Source organism: Nilaparvata lugens, chromosome X, assembly GCF_014356525.2.
Source record: "Nilaparvata lugens isolate BPH chromosome X, ASM1435652v1, whole genome shotgun sequence".
NCBI classification, from domain to species: Eukaryota; Metazoa; Arthropoda; class Insecta; order Hemiptera; family Delphacidae; genus Nilaparvata; species Nilaparvata lugens.
Window position 1 is genome coordinate 38,983,294 of NC_052518.1, and position 19,152 is coordinate 39,002,445.

The following is a 19,152-nucleotide window of genomic DNA, read 5'->3' on the forward strand; positions in this document are numbered from 1 at the left end:
TGCTAACTTTTTTGTCTCTTGTAAATTTTTCTGTAAAATAGACGGTTTTCGAGATATTCGCCATCAAAAATTTAAAATGGCCGCCATTTTGAAAAATTTCAACGAAAAATTTTTTTTTTATTTTTTATAGTTGAGTCTTTATAGCATAAATATTCATGCCAAATTTCAGATCAATACAACATTTCGTTCTTGAGATAAAAATTTTTAAGTGAAAAAAACAAAATGGCAGCTATAAGGATAACCGCTGAGTTTTGGACACTTCAAATATGACATTTGTAGTCTCCTAGCATCCAGGTACAATACCCTAAAATTCTTGACACTACTTCTGAAACACCCTGTATATATATATATATAATATATATATATATATATATATATTGAGTCTATATTTTGTGTCTATTTGAGTATATTTTGAGTCCTATAGGGAAATATCAATATATATATATATAATTAATGTCTGTGTGTAAGATAGTTGATAGTTCCCTATAGGACTTATTATATATATATATATATATATATATATAATAAGTCTGTGTGTAGGATAGTTGATAGTTCCCTATAGGACTTATTATATATATTATATTATAATAAGTCCTATAGGGAACTATCAACTATCTTACACACAGACATTAATTTATATATATATATATATATATAATATATATATATATATATATATATATATATATATATATATATATTGATATTTCCCTATAGGACTCAAAAACTACTTGACAGAACAGCATGAAACTTTGGGAATAATATGTTGTGTGTATATTGGGATAAATTCAGATGAATTTCAAGATTCACCAAATAGTCAAGTGTGACATGTGATACATTGACTTTTTGGCGGTACTAAGTTCGCCGGGCAAGCTAGTTTAAGATAATACTAATGAATTATGAATTATGTTTGAATAAGTTGCAAGTTGCATAAAACACAATAAAGTTACATTATTTCATTTGGGATTTCAGTAAAAGCTCGCATTTTTTGTGTAATTTTTATCATTTAATTTATTAATTTATGTTTCAATCAATAGTTTTCTCAAAGAATGAAATTAAATTATGCACAAAATTTCACTGTCACCTGTATCGGGTACTCAGATTATATTATAGTACCATACATTAAAAATCAATCAACTTAACTCACAAATTACAGCAATAATGAACAAATAATGAGCAAAGTAAATTTCCAGTAAATATCGTCTATTTTTTAGGGCTACTGTTGAATATAAATAAGATGGAAACTTAGTAGTTACCCTTTTTAAAATTATTTAGTCACATGTTTTGGCTATATGATGCTATTATCATATAAAAAGAATCAGATAATACAAGAATAAATTGAGAATCATTTTAATAGTGAATCAATAAAAGAATTCAATATCTATATTGAAGCATAGATAAAACCTATTATTGAAAGAAAATTTTTTTTTGAAAAGTTCTAAAGAAGACATGTAACTTGGAATCTATATCAAACAAATTGAAAAATGGGAATGCCATTAGCACAAAAGCAGACAAGGGAAGTAGGCCTACTACAGTTATCATAAAACAAATAGATTATAATGATGAAGTGAAAAAATTCATTATAGATAACAATTTGAAAACATTTGATTTAAATTGAGAGATTTGACATTTGAAAATTCAACAGAAGATCCAACTCATGAATGTAGTAAAAATATTAATAATATCGTATCATGAAAATGATAAATCCTTTATCTCCAATGTTTAATAGACCAATCAAAAATACATTTATAAGGTTGGAATACCAATAAGGCTAGTAGTAAAGTATTGTAATGCTCCTGCATATAAAGCTTGCAAATAATATATGAATAAATTACTACTTCAAAAGATAATAACGGAAGAAAACCATAGCATAAAAACACATATAATTTGGTTCAAAAAATTAAAGGTATAAAACTTCCAACTAATTTCCAGCTATTTTCCTATCATTTGATGTAACCAACATGTATACTAGTATTGCAACAAGTGAAACAATTAGAATTCTTAAACTAAATTTTATAGATAATAACATGAAGATTTTTTGGAGTTGTAAATAAGCCTCCAACATTTGCCTTGATATAGAGCTACTACTTGATATAGTATAGAACTACTTAATAGGATTTATTAAGTACACTTCTCGTTTAACTAATTTGATTTACTGATGCAGGCCGAATAAAATGGTTCAATACACAAAATTGTAATTTATAATTAATATAACTACGTTGAATCACTGGAAAATTAAATTTTAAATCACTTATTCTTCTTCAATTTATTTTCCCTGTAATATTTTCACTTTCTGGAAAAACCCCCCATATTTTCCTCCCGGTCGTCTCAAGTCTTTTGACAGCTCTTGCACTTTAGCATGCAGTTTCGCTGTTATAAGTTTGTTGATCAAAAACACCCGATGGACATAGCATGCAGTATCACATTTCAACCACATTCTATGGCTCTTCAAAATTGCCTGTAGGCCTATGCATTTTTCCGAAACTTTTTTTCTGAGTCCCACAACGTGAATGCTATTTTGTAGCAGTTGGTTAATTATTTTCATAGTTATGTCTGCTGCTTGGACTGTAGAGTCTGTTGGCAGAATGAGCGCCTGGTAGGACTTTCCGCAAGCATTCCGATATTGCCGATTGTTGATCAGAGATTCGCGATCAGAGGTTGTAGTCGTCTTCACAAGCTCACGGGAGCACGATTCACATTTGAATCTCTTCAGGCAGGCTTGGACTGCGTAACCCGCAAAATAGCTGAAACAGTAATAATAATTAACAATGTATTTCCAGTGAAATCAACTTAAAAGAACACATTTTGGAAAAAATATCTGCAAATTGGTGGTTGTAAAATACTCTTCCCTAAAATAACCCCCTAATAAGCATCCAAATAGGAACAAGGAAGTGTTAATAACATTATTTATTTTTTATGTGTGAGTTACATTTGTACCGTACCGGTTTGGTCAACGAGATATACAGAGCTCTCGACTCGTTTTAAAAATGTGAAGCCTTGCTGGAAGATATTTGATACGATCTATCAGAAAGATTCCAAATGGAAAAGATAATAATATCTAAAATGTAATGTCCAGTAGTACTTCCACCTAAAATTTAAAATAAGCTCGAAATTCGAGAAAATGTCATTCTTGGATTGCAAAGGTTGGATTTTCCCTATCTCTTCTAGAGTATATCCCCATGTCTATAGTCAATGATTTTAATCTATTTTTATTTTTATTTATTTGGATTTTCATATAACAATTAAGATTAAATAGAAATCTAGGTATACAAAGTGTTTATGAACTCCCAACCGATAAATACTCTAGGGCGTTGTTCCTGGGTAAGATACTTATCTAAATATCATATTTAAAATTGTCCGGAAGTCTTCAGTCACTCACACAGAGTCCATTTTGCTTTTTTCACTTATATTTTTTTCTGAATCATTATTATGGTTAAATATACGAAATTGAAACTTTGCAAAATCATCTATAACAACTAGACAAAGGTAAAAAAAATTATGATAATTTTTCAAATTCGTAAAACAAAATGGCAACCATTTAAAATTTTTTGTTTATTAAATAACTTAGAAACCGTTGGTTTTACAAAAAATTACAGGAATAACTTTTTTTAGTAAATTTAATTACCTTAATTGGTACCTAATTTTATTAATATTGGACCAATATTAACTGAGATATGGCAGCCTTAGTGATAGGTGTCCAGTGAAAGTTAGTTGCAATGCACACCAAGACATGCTGATGGAGTTGCCTCAATGATGCAACAATTTCTATTTGCATCGCATGTTAATAGTAATCAATTTAAGGTCATTTTTAAGGTCAAACAATAAAGTACCTAACGTTACATAACTTTCTAAGAGTGGGTCACCAACCACTAAAGGTGCCATATCTCAGTCAATATTGGCTCAATCTTGAAAAATCAGGTATCAATCGATAGATAATTAAATTTACTGGAAAATGTTATTCTTTTCAATTTTTGTAGAACCATCGGTTTGTAAGTTATTTAAGGAACAATATTTTAGATTGCTGCCATATTGTTTTATGAATTTAAAAAATTATCATAATTTTTTGTTTTGTCTAATTGTTATGAATGATTGTGCAAAGTTTCAATTTCAGATGTTCAACCATTATCTAGAAAAAAAATAAGTGAAATAAGCAAAATGGCCTTTGTGTGAGTGACTGAAGATTTCCGGTTAATTTGCATATGTTATCTAGATAATGTTTCTTACCCAGGAACAATGCCTTAGAGTATTGGTAGGGAGTTTGTAAACACTCTGTATAGCTCTGCAATTGATTATCTTATAATTAATTGTATTTGGTAATAATCAAATACCTGACAGAACAGAATTCCAAGGTCGTGGCTTCTGTCTCAACATCGCTAACATCTACATCATCAACATCACCATCAATCTCCCTATTTTCTTCGAGGTCGAGTTCACTGTCCTCAGCTGTGGTTGAGGTTGAGGGTCGTTGGACCTTACTCGTGGAGGGATGACAGGTCCCTGGCGCAACCAAAAAAAGTTCATCATCATCATCTGGTTCGCAGTTGGTTCCTGAGGGTGGAATTAAGAGAGCCGATTGCACACAGTGCCTAAGGTTCAGCCGAAACATTCGGGCTGATGGGTTTCTGTCATACCCGCACTTTTGTCGAGCTATTGAGAATTCGTTTTTCAGAGGATCTTGATTCAATCTGCTAGTCAATAAATATGAAACCCCATCATCCTCTTCAACTGCATCCCAAATTTTGAGAGTTGCACTCAAGGTGTGTACCAAGCCATCAAATGAAGGTGGCCGCTTTGACGTTTTAACCATCTTCCAAGTTCTAACCCATTCGATTCCATCATTTATAGTTTTAATAGGTGTCTTTGGGTGGGGATCTTCTGAATTACTTACAGCACATTTATGGGGGTTTGTACTGAACCTTGATGTGCTGTTCATGGAATCGATCAGATTGTTCATTTTTTCCAGGAAGAGAGCAGTATCTTTAGCTTCTGGAGGCAGTTGATTTGTCTCTACCGCAGTCTTCATTGCGGTACTTACTGTGTGGCTGAATATCTGTGTAGCCAGCTTCACACTCATTTTTTGAAACGAGTTTGGATATATGTGATTCTCTGTCAGCTTTGTGGCACGAGCTGTTGAGGAACTTCTATCCAGTTCATAAAGTGAAACAACATGCTGCCAATCCGCGGTACCATCGCAGGTCATTATTTGACCTATAACGTTGCCTTGTTTGTCCCGTTTCATCATGTTGTTGCGAATACACTTAATTATGTGTGGGAAGTCGTAAACAAGGTAAATACTGATGCCATTACTAATGAAGCTGAGGTTTGCCTGGGATACTCCTAACAGCTTAACAGCTTTTCTGTTGGTGGATCCTTGGTCACAAGTAAGAGATTTGATGTCCAGCCCAATGTTTTGCAGCTCGGAAACACAAATACTGATTAACTTCTGAAGTGTAGAAGCTGTTAATGAACTGTCGGTGATATAATATGCCACAGGCATTTTCCACCTAAGTACTAGGCCTCGTACCATAAAGAGCAGGATATGATCGCCGGGCACTGGAGATCTTCCTAACTCTCCCAGGTCTCGCAAACCTGAAAAATATACATTAATACATTAACATATACATTATCTACTAAACACCTACACACTCCCATTTCAAGAACAAGCATTTATTACATGACGCATGATGGTACCAACCACCAACTACCTATGTGCCGCTGCCGCTATTACTATTAGACATTTAACACTTATGACAAATTCTAAACTCCATTGAAAATTTATATTATCAGTTCAATAGTATACTACATCACAAGGACTACATACTACATGACCTTTACAAGTTTACTTGACTCATAAATGATCATTGTGTCATGATAATGATACTAGCTGGTTTTGGATTCTGTTATCAGCTGTTTACCAAATACATTCCTTGCTTGATAAGCTAGGACATAGCCTAAAAATATGATGAAAGATAATTGAAAACCATCAAGCTCTAGGGGAATTGAAAAAATTCGATTTATCAAAGATTTCGATTTATTAAGGTTTGATCTAAAGAGTCTCTACTTAAAAAGCAATTAGAAGAATTCTTGCAACCAACTTCAACAGACTTTGTAAGTGGTTACATTATTCATTAAGTTAAAATACCTGTAAAATTGAGATAAGAATTTAGATAAAAGACAAATAATTGAAATAATGATCAATAATTATTAAAATTTCTTACCTTCAACTAGATCTCTGGTTTAGTCGTATTCAAGGCATTGTTTGCAACTCATCTCATCTACTAGTACGACAGCCTTTTTTTCCAAGTCTGTCATGCATTCCACTTTCAGCTTCAGAAAATCCATTATTCCACTGCAGGCCCCTGTTTCTAAATCAACACCTTGAAGCCAGCGGGCTAGTGAGGAAGGGCTTGGTAGTGCAAATCCATCCCTCCTCATTTGATCGTACATGGCAGGGGACTTATATCTTATCTTTAAGGCTTGTTGCCTCTCCTTCTCTGACCACTGGAGTTTATCCTTCCCAGCATGTTTGATTTGCATTGCAAAGAAATCAGTTACTGCTTGTGGCAGATAAGCTTTCACTCCATCAATCAGCTGGTTTCTACTCAAGGGTTGTGGGGCTTTCCGGGACTCCCGCCTAGCTAATTGTAGATATTTTCTTTTTAGTTTAATAGTTGATTTCATTCTATTCAAAAGCTTCTTTTTTTGTGGTGTAAGCTTTTTAGCTGGCGTACTTTCACGTCCCTGTACACTTTTTAATTTCTTGTACAATGGTGTACACATTGATTCAGGACTTTCATTGGCATATGTCTTGAATAAAGACCTCCGGGCAACAGGGGTTGACATTTCATCACATCTCACCATCAGAGACTGGGTTGACACAGGTGAAACTGTTGGTGTTGCTTGAACTTGTGTAACTACTTCCATCGGCGCCGTCTCTTTTGGACATATTTCATCTGACTCAACAATTTCTTCTAGAGCTGCAATTGAGGGTACTGCTCCTTGATTAAGTTTTTTTCTAGTATCACTAGTGAAGCAGCATGGAGTAAAATGTTTTTCACACACAACTTTTCCTTTTAAAGTTGCAGGTGGCAAGGACTCAATAGCACTGTTAGCACAATTTAATACCCACAGGTCACAAGTATCCGGACGTCTAATTGGAAATTGAAAAAAATGTAAATCCGGAAATTGTCTTTTATTTCTGGAACAACCGGCGAAGCAACACTTGTTAGGTCTACTTTTCGATTGTCTGTTCTCGATTGTCTGATCCATAATGCAAATCAACCTATAAAAGAATTTTAAAGTTAATTTTGGTTGGTATAGGAAAAACAAAATCATTTTAACAATGACTATCTAAGGAAGTTTTGTAGTAAAAATTCTTCAAAAGAGATTAATAATCTGAGTAGTATAGCCTACAGAGTATAATTTAAACTACTTTACTAACATTGTTCCAATAACATCAGTAGTTTTTTTTGGCAAATTTAACATAGGGAAGAAGCAATTGAGGCTGTGCAAAGGCTAAAAATAAACTTTCTACTCGCGATATTTTTCAAAGTTTTTCGATTTGTATATCATCAAGCTATCAAAATGAAAAGTTTTCTCAGGAAAACATTTTTTTCCGATCATTACTTTTTGAGATACGAGCGCCTGAATTTGAATTTTTAGGACAGGACATTTCAAATTCGGTAAGAGATAAATCCATGAGATTTAAAGGATGAATTATTCATGGTATTGTTGATCCAGTAAAACAAAAATTTTCTGAAAATATAAATTTTTGAAAAAGTTATTCAATTTAACAAAAATAGCTCAAGTAAAAATTATTTTTGGTTATTTTTAGTAAATTGAATAACTATCTTAAAAATTAATAATTTCAGAAAATTTCCATTTCACTATATCAACAATACCATGAAGAATCTACCTTCTGAATCTCATAGATTTATCTCTTACCGAATTTGAAATGTTCTGTCCCAAAAATTTAAACTTTAGGCGCTCATATCTCAAAAGTAATGATCGGAAAAAAGATGTTTTTCTGAGAAAACTTTTTCATTCTGATAGCTTGATGATATACAAATCGATTAACTTTGAAAAATATTGCCAGTAGAAAGTTTATTTTTAGCCTTTGCACAGTCTTAAGGCGGGTGGGATTCTTCTTTAGACTCAAACCTGATACCATAATATATTTTTGTTTTGAGATTCCCCAATTTAAAAAAATACGTTATCTCAAATTATGGTTTATGTATAAGAAGGTGATTAAGTCCCTCATAGAGAAGACACATAAAGTTGGGTACTGAGGTACTCCCTCACCTCCACTAAAAAGTGCAAGGTGTTCTCAGCAATTGTGTGTGGTAAACATCTGTAAAGATAGTCTTTTGTCTTGTTATGTACAACAGATCAAATATTGATTCACTTCAATAAAGTAAGTAAAATTATATATAACACTGGTTTTACATACTGCAGTACAAAATATTATTGTAGTTTTAATTGTTTAGTTATCATTCTCAAACAAACACATATTACCTAACACCCAACGATATATTTCAGTGGAATCAAAATATTTAAACTTTGAAAGAAGGACAATTAAACACATATTCAAAACTATTATAGTTAAGTTATACAATTTGATTTTGTAGCCTGAAGAGTCCCCATGTCTACTTCAAATATATTTCTTTCATCCGTCCATTGTCCATAACTTAACTGGAAATGTTCTGTGTTAGCATTATGAGCTGGAATTGCAAACACATAATATTATCCCCGTTTTCCGGAACGTATGATTCCATTGTTATTATGAAAACTTACTGTTTCATGTCAATATTGTGAAATTAATTATAATAATACAGTGATTAATTTGTAATCACTGCAGTCTGTTGGCATGCGGTACAAGCGAAATTGTTGAATTGCAACTGCAACAATCAATTTCATATACTAACTATATAATACAATACGCGAATGTGCCTTTATTTTGTTGGGCTGATTATAAAAATAATAATTAAATGAAATACTTACCGAAAATAACTTCAGAGATGAAGACTCAGCGCATATTTACTAACAAGTAACAAAACGAAAAAACGAGCATTTTGCAGCTATTAGGTTATTAGTAGTTCGTAGTAGTGGTGTTTTGAGAGAGCTGCCTATCCAATAGAAATCGAGGGGTGTGGCCTCCCCCCTCCACCCCCCCAGCCCCAGTCGGCCATTTTGGCCCCGCCCCCAGCCAATAGGAATCAAGGGGCGTGGCCACGCCCCCCTCCACCCCCCTGCCCTAGTCAGCCATTTTGGCCCCGCCCCCCTCCACCCCCCCAGCCCTAGTCAGCCATTTTGGCCCCGCCCCCAGCCAATAGGAAGCAAGGGGCGTGTTCAAAATGGCGTCCCCCTTCCCTAGTGCCCCCACCACCCCAACCAATAGGAAGAGGCGACGGCCATTGTAGCAGGTGTCAAAAACATCTGTCATCTCCCACCCCCAACCAAGAGGTTCCCCTACCCAGGAAGTGCCCCCGACGGCAGTGGCGGCCATCTTTGTTGTAGCAGGTGTTAACTGACATCTGCCCCAGTTAACACCTGCTTAATTTGCATATTAAAAATATCCCCACATTTAAAATCTTTAAAATCTCAAACTACACTACTAATCTATTTCCCAGTCATATTTTTTTCTTTTTTTTCCTGCATCACTTGGTCGCCTATCACTGAACATTCTTTCCAAAAACAACTCTTGCACCTGATCAGAATTCAAATTATGTTGTACAGCTTCACTCATGTCAAAGATGTACCTCTTTTTTACATATTGTGCAATCAAATAGTATGAAAAGTTGAACAACTGTTCATTTAAATATTTCTGAAAATCTTCACCTTTCATAATCATCTGCATAATGTCATCTTTTAGCTTTTGGTGAGAAGCTGAATTTTTTTCATCAAGTTTCTTTTGCACCTCAGCCAACATAATATTGAATGTTGATTCTAGATCAACTACTTTCAAATTATAATCTTGCCTGTTAATAAAGTTAAGTTTCTGTTGTGCAATTAGATTGTCTTTTAATTCTTTCAATTTAGTTTCTAGCAAATCTGTATCAACATGTTTTAAACAATTGTTTTTACTTTGTTGTTCACATAATGTCTTCAATTCGTCTGATTTCTGATCAAACAACGATCTACTAACATACTTTAGCTCAATATCATCACTAATTGATTAAGACAATGTTTTCAATTGTGAATCGAAATACTGTTTTTGTTGTGCTATCTCCTTCAATATATCAGACATTGAATGCAATTTACTTTCAAACACTTTTTTAGTAATTAAATCAGACTGTAGTTTTTGGAATATACTAGTTGATATTGCAAGTAATTTGCTGTCTAAATATTTCCTATCTACCAAATCAGATGATTCAGTTTGCAATTTAGTGAATATATTTGTTGATATTTCAAGCAATTTACTGTCCAAGTATTCTTTGTTAACTAGCGGTGATGATTGATCAGACTGTAGTTTTTGGATTATACTAGTTGAAACTTCCTTTAATTTACTATCCAAGTATTCTCTGTTAACTAGCGACGGTGACAATGGATCAGACTGTAGTTTAGTGAATATATTTGATGATATTTCAAGCAATTCACTGTCCAAGTATTCTCTGTTAACTAGCAGTGACAATGGATCAGACTGAAGTTTATTGAATATATTTGATGATATTTCAAGCAATTTACTGTCCAAGTATTCTCTGTTAACTAGCGGTGACAATGGATCAGACTGAAGTTTATTGAATATATTTGATGATAATTCAAGTAGTTTACTGTCTAAATATTCTCTACTTGCTGCCACTAATGATGATGATGATGTTGCTTCTGCTGATTCACAACCACTGTTTAAAACTAATGGTGCTGTTGTATTAAACACATGATGTGTCCTACCAAATCGATCTATTGTACTACTCACTGCAGTGGTGGCGGCGCTACTGCCCGACATCTCTATTCTTGTCAAGTGTTAAACACATACTAACGACTAAAAGCAACATTGCCACCTAATATAATACCACTTTCTTTCAGTTCTTCAATAATAGAAGCTATTTCAACTGAATGCGATCTATTTCCCGCCTGCTGTGATGAAAGCAGAATATCTAATCTGTCTATCAGTTCATTTGGATTATCCCAGTAGACATACTGTCGACTAGTAGATTCATTTCTTATAAAACCCATACCACTAACAGCCGCTGCATCATCAATCCTAGATCTTTTTCTTTTCCTACTACTACTTGATGGAAATAAAGATTGAATAATTTGTGATTTATAGCCTGTATTTCTCTTTACATAACCGCGTCTATCTAAATGAGCAGCGGTGAGCTGCAATATATTACGATATTTTCTTAAATCACGTTCTGTGTACAGTTTCTGGTCAGGCTGTTTTTTAAATAGAAGTTCACACAAACCAACTGTTAAACGATACTTATTATTATTGTCGATAATTAAATAACCATTGGCAATACTAATATCCTTTACACCCATATAGTATTCATTTACTTTACTATCATAACATATACCATAAGATATACAATTATTCATTTTTTCATTATGAAATTCACGTATATACTCATCAATAAAATCCACTGTTATTGTTGTTTTATTCAAAATATCACTTACATTAGATCTATTCAAACCCTCATCCACATCCATTTCCTTGCCCGTATCTTTCTCCTCCTCCTCCTCCTCCTCCTCCTCCTCCTCCTCCTCCTCCTCCTCATCGTCCTCTGATTCTTCTTTAAGTCTGCTGCTACTAGTGTGTGCATGTTGTACAAGTGTATCTTTCAATTGTTTTAGTGGATTGATAATTGGTTCTAATGATTTTTGTCTAATCGAATCATTTTTCCTAATCATACTAGTTAATGATCTATGTTTATTAATAATTGACTTACGCAAACCTTTTATCCTGTCAATTACTTTACTAGTATGACGATGATGATGATCACGTTGCACTAGTCTTCGTCCTCGCCGGCGCCCTCCTCTTTGTTTTTTTCTTTTTAATTTAATTTTACGCATATTGCTAGTAGTAGAACGATAATTAGTTCTTTCACCTACACTGGCTCAACAACAAATGATGAGAATTGACACATGTCAATTGGTGCTGCTATACACACTTGGATCAATATACTTACCAAGACAATTACGATATTTACCAGCATCTGGTTTACACTCAGTGAAAATTGAAATAAAACTATGATTTCCGCTTTGCCATACATGTGAACATAGATTTCTGAATGCAACAAATGTCATATCAGTTCCAACAAAATCCCTAAATATTAGTTTTAAATTGTGCATATCCATTTTAAAAATAATCAGCATATTTGCATTATCTCTGATATGATGTTTTGAAATTGCGCCATAGCTTTGAATTAAGTACACACAATCTATGCTTTTGTGTCTGCCCATTGTGAAAAAATTACGTATTTGCGGCACACGTGTAACATTCAAATCGTCAAAAATTATCAGTGAATGAGTGTCGATATCATTCGGTTGCGGTATACATTCAATATTGTCAGATTTATAGTAGTTTACACACTTGAGTTTTGAAAAAACAACATCCAATAGTTTATATTTTTCCTGATACAAAGACTTACTGAACAAGTATAGATTTTTGAATTTTAATCCATTTTTATCGAATATTAAATTCAGCAGTACATTTGTCTTTCCACAATTTGATGCACCGCAAATTAGAATTCTAGCTGAACTTGGCAAAAACTCACCATGCTTTTTTCTATCTAGACAATTTTTGCCCACTTGTTTTGTATCTACAATTAGATTATCAAAGTTAACTATTGCTATTGACTCTTTTGCTGTCGTCATAATAATAACACTTGCTGCGCGCGCTTGCTGTTTACACATGCGTGTCTACAGTTCAACTATGCTGTTAACATCGCTACATCCGATGTGTGTGTGTGTGTGTGTGTGTGTATACTACAAGCGGTTTATGAATGAAGAAAACACGCACATACAATGTTCACAGTTTATTAAAAATACTAGATACATACAAATTTAGCAGCAGCAGCAGCAGCTAAAACAAGCGTATCTTACAAAGTTGACAATACATAAAAAGTTGAAAATACATACATTAGTTGACAGCTGCATACATAAAAGGTGAAAATATACATACAAAGTTGACAGCTGCAGTAAGGTAAGTGGCGACAAATCTAGTGATAATACATAGACAAAGTTGACAGTGTTAATATTATAAAAAATTGTAAATTATTACAAAGCGTGTGTCTTTCACATAATACAGTATAGCACCAGCGTCACACGCATTAATTAAGATTAGCCATTGACATGCAATAATCTAAAATATGAATTAATATCTTTTCTTTCTTCTTATCATCATCATCATCTTCATCAACATCAGCTACATTGAAGTCTATTGATTTAATTTGCGAGTAAAGTATGTTTAGTTGCATAGAAAATTGAGCACAAATACAAGTATCTACTACATCAAATACGCTGCTTGCATCTTTTAAATTTTTATATGAACATATACTTAAATGAAACCTACTATCATCATCATCATCATCATCATCATCATCAACAACAACAACAACATTGCTGAAAAATGTTTTTTTACATAAGCCAACTAGAAAGCATTTTTCAATATCAACACATTTTACACACATCGCTTTAAGCGTACACAAAAGATCAATTAATCTTTTAATAATACTACACGCATCGTTACCATTCAGCAAATAGAACAGCAGTGGCGCATCCATAGCCATTGACATTATGTTTATATCATATCTGAAACAATATGCAAATAAATTTAATGATTTTTGCGTGTTGCACGCAGATTCTTCTTCTTCTGTTTTACAGATGGAGTAATAATATCACTCTTATCTATCCAGCTAGTTTTATCAAAGCCTAACCATTTAACAAGATATTTATTGTTTGATTTTCGTATTATTCGTTCAACTAAATATGTATTTTGTTCGGACAGTGTTAAGTTTGTTTTCATCAATTGTTCACTATAAAATCTACCTTGTATGATTTCATTGTTAAGATCGCGAATTACATAGGTTGGCGGTTGTGTGGGAAAAACACCGTGAATTATAAACAGTTCTGGCAACCAATTTAATCTAAAACTTTTATCAAAAACCTGACGAAACTTACTTATTCGCACTACATCGCCTAATGCAAACTTTGGTCGATAAACTGTATGCGGCGACGGCGATTGTTTTGTCTTTTTCAACTGTAACATGATCAAATGCTTTTCATGACGTCGTCTAACACTGGCCGGTGTCATGCCAATCGCTGAATGAATAGTGTTATTATATTGATAAACAATGTCCGGCAAAATGTTTAACCATTTTTGCGTACCGTTAGCAGTTAGTCGTTCATACAAACGTGATTTCAGTGTTCGGTTCAATCTTTCAACAAAAGCTGCCTTAATTTCAGAAAATACACTGTAATGATTAATGTTCAACCTATCGAATAGTTGTTTAACATACTTATTGTAAAATTCGCGACCTAAATCGCTTTGCACATTTTTTATACCCTTATTTAATACTAATATTCGCGCTAATTTTCGTTCAACTTCTTTTCCTGTTTTAGTTTTTAATGGTTCAGCAAAAGCATAACGTGAAAAACAATTAATTGCAATCAAAACATAACGATAGCCGTTGTTTGCTCTAGCAAATTCTGGCAATTCAATTAAATCAATTTGAATGAGGTCTTTTATTCCTTTTAATATATATTTACGTCTGTTGAATTTTCTTCGCGCTGGACGGTGCAATTCCTGAGCAATTTTCTGTTGCAAATCTGACATATTTGCGGTTTCGTTCTCCCCTACACGAATGTGCGCGTGTGATTGTTTTTGCTAGAGTTCAGTCACACCTGCAGCACTGCTCCGATGTCTTCAACAGCGATCTTTCTTCGTCTTCTTCTTCTTCTTCTTTAGATGGATGTTGTTTCTGCCTCCTTCTTCTTCTTCGTGTTCGACACTGAGCTGTGTCGGAACGGCGCTTGTTGAACTGGTTTCATTAATAGCTTCTTGCTCCTCTCTCTCTCTCTCTCTTTCACTCTCACTGCTGCGATCAATCTGACGTAACAGCAGTCCCGCTAGCCATGTTGCTGCTATCAATATCTTCTCTTCTTCTCTCTTCTATTAAATAATGACCCCACGCTTTCGTATCTATACCGTTTGATTCAATGTATCTTTTTGTGTCAAATGGTGATAATGCAACTTTGCCGCACGATATTTGATAAATATCATGTGAATAACTGCGTAATTGTGAAAAGCATTCACGTTGAACTAATCTATCTGTCAGGCATTTCATGTACATGTCATATCTTAGTTTATTGTTTATAATTGTTCTTGCTACGCCTTTAGCTGCGTGCTTGCTAAATTTTTCATAAGAACTAACCTTAATACTACTACTACTATTATTACTACTACTACTACTACTGTTACTGCCGCTACTAGCACTACTGCTTAGTACATATTCAAAACTGTAAAGTTTTGCACGAGGACCGCAAAAAGCCGTAATAATGCCAGATTTTAATTCATCTTTAAATGTGCCAGGCACACCATGGTTCAATTGACTATAACAACAATGTGTGACAGGATAAGCACTTGTGTCAAAATGTTGAAGATTTTGTTTGATAACTGCATAGATATCGTCCGATTTGATATGATATAGCAACGAGTCTGTATCGCTCATGCATAATTTAACACAGCTTGGATCGAACATTTTCAAGAAAATGTTGTAGTGGAAATTGAACATTGTAAATTTACTCAAATCAAGAATTGAAAAACCAGCATAAATTGGACGATCTAATTTTATTTCTGTTTTACACATTTGTACAGCGACAATGTCTTTGTCAAACACAATCCATCGTTTACAGCTTGGTTTTGCAATCAAACTTTCCAATTTTTTCTGACAAGTGATTAGCTTAAAATCTATTCTTTTCCTATTATTCTCCATCAACTTTCCGAACAGACTATTTGAAAGAAATTTAAAGAGGGTACGTTCAAATGAATTTTTTGCTTCCTTTCTCAGTTGCGCATTCAAATCAATAAACGGTTTAAGCCAGTACGACTGATGAAAAGCGATTACTCTATGTACAGCAGTCAATTTCATGCCCAAGCTTAAATAAAGTTTCAAATTTCTATAGTGGAGTACATATCATTTACGATTATAAAGGGTGGCTAAAAGACGTGATGACGCGGTGGCGGAGGCGGCTGTGTCGGGAGACGGGCGGCGCGCAGCCGCTTCTCTGCGCAGAGCAACAGTGTTGTCTGTTTGATATGGAGAGAACAGGTTGTAAGGCGGCTGATCTTTTAATGGTGCCAGGGGGAAGCTGTTATGTAATTCGTGTAAATTAACTGGATAGGACAGGTCTGCTTCAATTATATAGCCAGTCTCGGCTTCATCGTGTATGCTTGTAAAATCGCCTAAAGCCGTAATTTCATTTTGTGATAAAAATCTGAAATTTGATTCAGGTAGCTTGTAGGCAATCATTGTATGTGCGTATAAGCTTGTACAATCAAGATAGAGCAAAAAACTATTTTCAATAGCTGGGTTATAATTTGCGCCCATATATTTATTGTTTGCGACTGCATGATGGTGGGGAATAACTGACAGACCACCGCGTAAACCAGATTCTATGAGCAAGTTCATATCAGCATTGCTAATTTATTCTAAACGTACTTTAGTCAAATATAACATTGCATTCAACGAAAAATGCGGTAACGATACAAAGTGTGATACATCCAGTTTGTAAATTGTAAAAAATACAGTCCTAAAATTTTGAAAAATATCTGCCAGCAGTAAGCAATCTGACAAAAGGTAGAGATCATGATATTCACCCAATGAGTTTATGTTAAATTCGCGCCAAACTTTCTGTGCATGCTCGTAATCGTCTACTTGCAATGCTGTATTACTAAGTGTACTGTAAAATGAGTCAATTGCCGGCAATTGCTGTTCTTCAAATTTTTCAGCATCTGTTATGTACTGATACGGGTACATGCCTTTACGTAGTAAAAGTTTTTGTTGATTTTTATCGTTGAATATTTTACACATTACTTTGAAATTAGTATCAATGTTTTCTGTATCACTTGCAAGATTGGCAATAAGTGACTGTAGACTTGAGCTTAAGTATTGAAAACTGTCAAGGAAACGTACTCGATCTATTGTAATTGTGAGGAATTTTTCCGATGAGTTTGCAATACAATCAATTTTCTCCTTTCGTCCTGCTAATGCCTTAACAATGAAATGACTATCATATCCGCGAAAATTATGAAAAAAACAGTTTAATAGTTTTGGTGCTTTTGCATTTAAATTACATGACTTGTGCGTTGCACCGAGAAAATGGCCTGTTGTATGAGAATGGTGCCTAATACGAATTTCGTTGGCTTTAAATTCATCGTTGCACAAGAAACATACTGTACTATTGTTAAAAGCTAATAATTGTTCTTCATTTAATTCAATCATGGGCACTTCTTGTTGCATATCAATGGAACAGTTTCGACCTATGGCAATGATCTCATCAAGAAATTGTTCAATAATTTTCTCGCCAACACTTGTAGCTCTATAAACGCGTGGGCCGTAGAATATTTCACCTGATTCGTCTAAAATAATAAACGCATAGCCGCAAGCAACATGTTTTTGTGTTTTCCTTGTAAAGCTATTTCCTATATCAGTTCCGAGCAAATCATCAACATTTTCATCGTCATCGTCATCGAGCTCCTCACCGTTATTTGTTGGTACAATAAAACTTTCAAAATCGGCAAATGCAATGTACTTATTTTTTAGTGTGTACGAAAAATTTTTAAACAGTTAGCAAGTGAGGGATTTTATTACGGTATTGATTTTTCAAATTCGAATGGATTTGGTCTTATTTGCAGTGGTTGTCGTATGTGGGCAGACACATTGATCAATAAATACCAATTGAGGGATTTACACATTCAATCATCGCCAAATTGCGATTTTGTTAAAAAAAGTTGCGAAGCAGAAGAAGAAGAAGAAGAAGAAGAAGAAGAAGAAGAAGAAGAAGAAGATGATGATAAAGACATAACCTATTAGCAGTGTGTGTGTGTGTGTGTGTGTGTGTGTGTGTGTGCGTGTGTGATAAGTATTCCAGTTTTAATTAGCAGTTAAGTGTGAAGAACAATAAAGACATGCGCCTAGAGTGGGCTAATCAGTTTTAGGGGACATTAGAAGAACATTATTTGTATGATAGAAGTATTCAGTTGAAAAAAAAAACTGATGGGATGACAGTGTTTTAATTAGCAGTTAAGTGTGAAGAACAACAAAGACATCCGCCTAGAGTGAGCTAATCAGTTTTAGGAGCACATTAGAAGAACTTTATTTGTATGATAGAAGTATTCAGTTGAAAAAGACTGATAACATTAGTTTGCTAAATTTGTATGAGAAGAAAACTGACAACAAACAGAAAACTACTGTTGGATTAGAAGAATGTATTTCAAGTGAGTTTGCTAGTTGAGTAAATGGAAAATAAACTTACATTGGTTCCGCTGTTGTTTGGCGCTGCCATAGGCGAGGATTGATCTGCTGACATCGTTGTAGTGTTGTTGGAGTTTCAAACTGATACTAACAGAAGGACGCAGTTTTTCATCATTATATATTATCAACTTGATGAATATAGATGGTAAGAAGTTCAAAGAAAGTATATCTGTTTTGTGCATATGTTGTATGCGAAATTTAGTACAGATGTGCGGAACACTGATAAGGAAATGTTTGCAAATTTCTTAAGGAATGGCCAAAATGTGTGCACCTTGCATGACTCTGTAACGGACTTAACATCTGCTAGCTGAGTGAAAGATATTAATTTATTCATTGTGCAGTGCACATGCATACTTATATAATTATTGCAACCCCCACATGTTCTGCGTGATAACAAACTGACAGTTGATGGTACCGAGCGGCGCAAAATTATAAAAGCATCGAGCGACATGATATTGCTTGCATTCAATTATAGTGTGACGTTTCATGCACAGTGCAAATGGACAAGCAACAATCCGATAAAGCAGCGGCTGCAACAAGCAAAGAAGCAGACACACCAACAAACAACACGTAAGTATAATGAACTATTTTTTAAATTAATTACAAACTGTAAAAAATTAGCAACAAGTTTTGCGAGTGTTTTCATCGGCTGATTGAAAAACAAATATGATTAAAATGT

The 19,152-nt window shown here is 34.1% G+C and overlaps 1 protein-coding gene across 1 annotated transcript; it reads right to left on the reverse strand.

Annotated features, from left to right (window-relative positions):
• Positions 1-684: 684 nt before the first annotated feature.
• Positions 685-18,528, reverse strand: LOC111052205. The gene is made up of 5 exons (XM_039441915.1): positions 18,475-18,528; positions 14,119-14,197; positions 9,001-9,024; positions 4,329-4,497; positions 685-2,744 (listed from the first exon to the last, which is right to left on the reverse strand). Exons 1-5 carry the CDS (start codon positions 18,526-18,528, stop codon positions 2,267-2,269), a joined length of 804 nt encoding a protein of 267 aa, XP_039297849.1. The 3' UTR covers positions 685-2,266.
• Between the last annotated feature and the right edge of the window lie 624 nt (positions 18,529-19,152).

Coding starts and splice junctions, on each gene's coding strand:
- LOC111052205 (XM_039441915.1), bottom strand. CDS start 18,528: ATGTCAGCAGATCAATCCTCGCCTATGGCAGCGCCAAACAACAGCGGA. Junction 14,198..18,474: donor CAAACAACAGCGGAACCAAT/GTAAGTTTATTT, acceptor ATCATGTTACAG/TTGAAAAAGACAAAACAATC. Junction 4,498..9,000: donor CATCTCTGAAGTTATTTTCG/GTAAGTATTTCA, acceptor TGGTTGCGCCAG/GGACCTGTCATCCCTCCACG.